The sequence below is a fragment of the Trachinotus anak genome, unplaced genomic scaffold, assembly GCF_046630095.1.
Source record: "Trachinotus anak isolate AG129_WGS33_773 ecotype Australia unplaced genomic scaffold, CSIRO_AGI_Tana_v1 ptg000005l, whole genome shotgun sequence".
Classification (NCBI taxonomy): domain Eukaryota; kingdom Metazoa; phylum Chordata; class Actinopteri; order Carangiformes; family Carangidae; genus Trachinotus; species Trachinotus anak.
The window spans coordinates 13,749,717-13,755,146 of NW_027273856.1; the positions used below are offsets into that span (position 1 = coordinate 13,749,717).

Here is a 5,430-nt window from a genome sequence, read left to right on the forward strand (position 1 = left end):
GATGTTACAAAGGTGCTACAAAGGTGCTGTTGTTCTCTGTTAACCCTTTCAAAAATGTTTTGTCTGACAGTATTCGAAGTGAAAGCGCCTCACTAAGGTTTTTTTTGGGTGAAAAGCTGTTAACGTTGACAACCCTCAGTGCTCTATGGGCTTCTATGGTATATTGCTGGGTCAGGCTGTTTTCACAGAGGGGCCCTCTGCTCATCAGGTATAAAAAGGAAGGTCTCCAGCAGGTTGACAAGCAGTTCAGCTCCAACAGCAGCAGCACCACCAGCAGCAGCAGCAGCAGCAGCAGTATTGCCTCCAGTAACAACACCTGGCAAAGATGACTTCCAGCAGCATGAACATGATGAGCAAGATCATCTTCTACGAGGAGAGGAACTTCCAGGGCCGCTCCTATGAGTGCATGAGCGACTGCCCCGACATGTCCTCCTACCTGAACCGCTGCCATTCCTGCAGGGTGGAGAGGGGCTGCTTCATGGTCTACGACCGCACCAACTTCATGGGAAACCAGTACTTCATGAGGAGGGGCGAGTACGCCGACTACATGAGCATGATGGGCATGAGCGACTGCATCAGGTCCTGCCGCATGATCCCCATGTACAGAGGTTCCTACAGGATGAGGATGTACGAGAGGGAGAACTTCCAGGGCCAGATGCACGAGCTGATGGAGGATTGCGAGAACATCATGGACCGCTACAGCATGTCTAACTTCATGTCCTGCAACGTGATGGAGGGCCACTGGCTGATGTACGAGCAGCCCCACTTCAGAGGAAGGATGATGTACATGAGGCCTGGAGAGTACAGGAACTTCAGCAACATGGGCTGGGGCAGCATGAGGTTCATGAGCATGAGGCGCATCATGGATTCCTGCTACTAGACGACGACTCCTGATGGTGCAGCAATTCGTTACAAAGCAACTCATCTGCAGCAACGTACGCTGGCTGCAACAACTGGATGACAAAGATTGAAAACAACTGAACTGCACATACAGATGTCTCTGACTTAGGTGTGGCTGTTTAAGAGAATAAAGAAATCCATGAAGAAACATTAATAAAGTCTACTTTGTTATAAAAACATGTTGGAGTTTAGAGTTCTTCTTTTCCTCTCTTCTAATTATTTTCCTACTTATTCCTAAAGGTACCTCATCAACCTTGCAACCTTCCCATAACCTTGACCAGCTAATGCAGGCAAATGAAAATAAGTTGGGTTTTTTTTTTATATATATAAAAATGGTTCGGGTAGGACTAGGTAACAAATTTTGATATCTATATGGTACCAACAAACTGGAGAATTAAAAATGTCAGTCAAAATCCCACATGTGGACTGACTCTACATTTATAAACCTACAGTATATTTTAAGATCACTTCTGACGAAAGTAGTGATATGGGAAATAATTACAATAACAGGAAACATGGTTTTGGTTATGTCTTTTTTTCCTTCCTCTTCTCTCCACCGCTCTCTGTCTGTGTTTTAGTGCAGGGCTGGGAACTTCCACACTCTCCACATAAACACAGAGTAGAGACCAGAGCAGAAGCCATGGAGGGGATGTCCCGATCGCCATACCTGGCTGGTTAGCTATCTTGGCTAAAAAGCCAGTAAATGAATTAGCCTTGGGTCAGCCTTCAAGTAAAATGCAGAGGCGCCCAGCTGTGCTAATGATGCTAACAGGAGTTTATGCTTGCCATAATTATTAACCCGATATGGACTGAAGTCTTGGCTCCTCACATGTCCCACCTCTTTGCCCATTTTTGGATTAGCAGGGAGTTAGGTGGAGTCAGGCACTGCCGAGATTGCATCAGAACTACTCCTCAGAAACCTGTGGGTAAAGTCCATCTTTATTTACAGTCTATGGGTGATAATGAGTCTGATCAGATGTGTATATTTACCTAAATAATCATTACAATGGCACCTGACACATTGAAATTACAGCTGAAGCTATTAAATATGACACGCCTTATTTTTCACAAGTTACTTGAGCCAAATGAAGCTCAGCTTCAGTTCAAGCAGGAAGTTTGCCTAATTTCATTATGCCTCATTCATTCACAATCCTCTCTCCCTCTCTCACCCCACTTATTTAGCTGATAACAGGTGTTTTCAGTAACCAAAGAGATTTTGCCACAATCTCAACCAGCCAATCATTTTGCCACTGTCAAACTGTAAAACCTGTTCTCCTCTCTTCTGCTCTCAGCTGTCATTTTAGTGAGTGAGACCTCAGGTCTTCATATCCAGTATCAGGTTGAGCACATCAGAGTCCACTCCACATCATATCAAGATCATCATCATTCTCTTCTTCCCACCACCACCGCTGCCGCCAGGGATATCAGATACGGTGACATCACGATGGGGTCTAATTGCCAAAGAGTCTTCTTCTCTTGTTTTGCACAAGGCAGTAAAAGTTTATTTGTTGGCTCAGACAGAAGTCTCTCCTGATTGAAATACTGGGGTAGGCAGGACCTGCTTCAACACAATAAAGCTGGTCATCTTAAGTTATTGATATGATATGGATGAAAGATTAACTGGAAGAAAACAATTCCTGAAATTGTCAACATGACAACATCCAAGTTTCATTTGGCTGGTGATCAAGTTACACACAGTGTTAGCATTAATTTGTAATTTATATGACCTGGTGCTGCTGGCAGCTTTATTCAGCCAATACAGATCTGTAACGTAGCTACACTAACTCTTAGTTTGTTTTTATTTTGGTTCCATGTCACTTCACTAACTCTCCTGTCATTTCAGATCCTGCCTTCCTTCCCTGCCATACAATCTACTCATTTCCTTCACCTGGGTTTCCCCACCCATCTCCTCCTCACCTGCAGTCCATTTGCTCATTAGTTCCTCAGTCCATTTTCATTTGTTCCCTGCCAGATTGTCTTGTGTTCTACGTTGCCAAGCTTTCCAGCATATCCTAGTACTGCCTTCCTGCTCTGACCCCGTTTTGCCTGTTTTCTTGGACTACGAATACCTGCCTGCTCCTTGTCGGATTTGTTTGCCTGATTCTGATCTCCTGGTTTTGACTCTGCCTGTTTTCTTGGACTAGTAAACTGATCTTCCCTTGCTACTCGCCTGCCTCTTTGTCGTGCTTCTGGGTTCTCCTTTGTTGGCTCCAGTGACCGTGACACAGATCTATTAAAAGGCCCAATACCAGTTTTTAGGATCAGCCTGGGACGTCTCTAGGAAATGCTTCAAGGAAAAAATTAGATATAGTTAAAGCAGCAGATGCTTTGAAATAATACCTGTATCAAAGTAAAAGTATTGGTATTAGTATTGTATCAGTAATTGTATGTTGATACCCCGCTCTGTCTCCACAGCATCGTGCCACTGACCCAGACAGGTAGGTACTGTAAATACGAGCTGAGCTAAGAGGCACTCATGGATCTGGGAGGGTTTTTTGTTTCAAAGTCACTTGTTTTTAATGTCTACAAGTCCCCCTGAACAAAACGATACATTAATCAATGGGCCCTGGGGCCCGTTCTAGTCTGTTAGTCAGCTCTCTAACTGATTGGTTATGCCAAACCATCAGTAAGATACCAAGAGTCAAGAGAGTGATAGTATTAAATGACTCAGATGATTAACTGCTTACACTAACAGGAATCTCCCTGTATTTTAATTATTGATGAGCAAAGTTCACAGCTCTCTGCATTAATCCTAATAATAATAAAGTCAGGCTCCCATGATACAGGTCAGGGTTTTTCTGCTTTCTTGCACCTTGTCTGCTCTTTTTTCTCATGTTAGAAGTTGTAACAGCACCCATCACTCCCTGATCAGCCTAATTAGAGCAGATCTGACAGATAAGAGCTATTATAGTTGGGCAGCATGATACTGGTGGTGAGCTGGAATCCAATAAAGCCTGTGGCTCCTCTGCAGTACTTCCCACTTCTTCATAGCAGCACATATCAGTAGCAATGACTAAGGGATTTCAATTCCAATAGCCCAAGTCCATGTCCCAGTAGGAATTAGGATGCTGTTAACAGATTTATTGAGAAAGAAGGAGGCAGTGGTGGTGGTACATGAGACACAAGTGTGAGATGAAAATCCCTGGGATTACCCACTAGCACTAGCAACCATGAAAAGCAACTGGAAATGTCTGGGAATGCAGCTACCACCTGCCCACAGCATTCAATACTGCTCTGACACGCCGAGCAAATCTGCAGCAGGGTGTTGTTGGAGCATGTGTATCTGAACATCACCCTTAGTGGCTGAGTTAGCGTGTTGATCAGCATCAGTGGCAGTTGTCAAGAGACAGCTAACTGAGCCTACAAGTTTCTCCTTGTTTTAAATATCTGCAGTTTGTCTTCTTCCAGCAGCAGTGCTGAAAAAAATGCTACTTAAAGGAGTTATTTGCAAGTTTTGCTATTGCTACATAGCCAACATTAGCTTTAACGGCTGTTTACTTACCAGTCCAGAAGTAATGTTGTGAATTAAGCATCAAACTTCATTCCCTTACTCTCTAAGAGCTGTCTCCAGCGGTGGAAAACAGTGCCAATGTTAACTCATCACGTCTTTTTTCTATGCTAACGAGCTAGCCTTGGCCTGTCTCATCACTTTATGATAGAAATTCAGTGTAGCCTCTTCCTGAAGATTTTGTAAAGAAAGACATGAGTTTAGCATCAAACTTGTCAAGAGACAATCCCCACCACCTGAAACAATGTTCACCGGCAGACAAAACTTACAAATAGCCTCTCTAAAACTGCACTAATCAATATTTTATGTTTATACTAGATGAAGTAACATGAAAGGTGTTGCTCATAGTGACAAACCCACAGAGAATTATTCCCAACTCTGCAGTTTCCCTCAGCGCTAATTTAGCTCATTGTTTTGGCTTTGTGTTCTACAATCTTCTTGTTCGGTTCAGCATCAAACAGCAGGCTGACAAAGTTAGCGACTGACTGGTGAATACAGCTGCATCAGGAGTTCGTGGAGAGCAAAAGAAGCCATACAGTTGTGCAGGAACATGACTCCAAATGAATGCTAATGTTGCCCCATGTCTATTTGGTACCTGCTAGATTAATGCAGCTTTAACAGTGCAATGAGATTAGAAGAGATGATTGACATTTGTTTTTTTTCCCTGCTGATGTTCTTAGAGAGAGCAGACGCTAAAATCTGCTCATTACTGTGCATTTACAGGAGATTGTGGTGTTGGTGACGATGATGATCTCTGTTAATCAGCTCAAATGACCCTGTTTGTGATGTGTTTTCCATCTGACAATCCAGTGCACTGTGCAATCGTTGCTTTGCTCTGTTCACCAATGCCTAGTGTCTGCCAGAGACAATCCACTGCTATTAGCTGTTGTGTATGTCTGAGTGTGTCCACCATGACCCTGGCTCTTTTCCCCTTTCTGTTTCTTCTATGCATCTACAGGCCTTATATTCCCTTTTTTAATTAAAAGAAAAATTTCTATCAAGTTTCTGCCTTTGTAACTTTG

General features: G+C 43.3%; 1 protein-coding gene across 1 annotated transcript; it reads left to right on the forward strand.

Moving 5' to 3' along the window:
* The first annotated feature begins 230 nt into the window (after nucleotides 1–230).
* Nucleotides 231–1,079, forward strand: LOC139621689 (gamma-crystallin M2-like). The gene has a single exon (XM_071478453.1). It carries the CDS (start codon nucleotides 326–328, stop codon nucleotides 878–880), a length of 555 nt encoding a protein of 184 aa, XP_071334554.1. The 5' UTR covers nucleotides 231–325; the 3' UTR covers nucleotides 881–1,079.
* The last annotated feature ends 4,351 nt before the right edge of the window (nucleotides 1,080–5,430 follow it).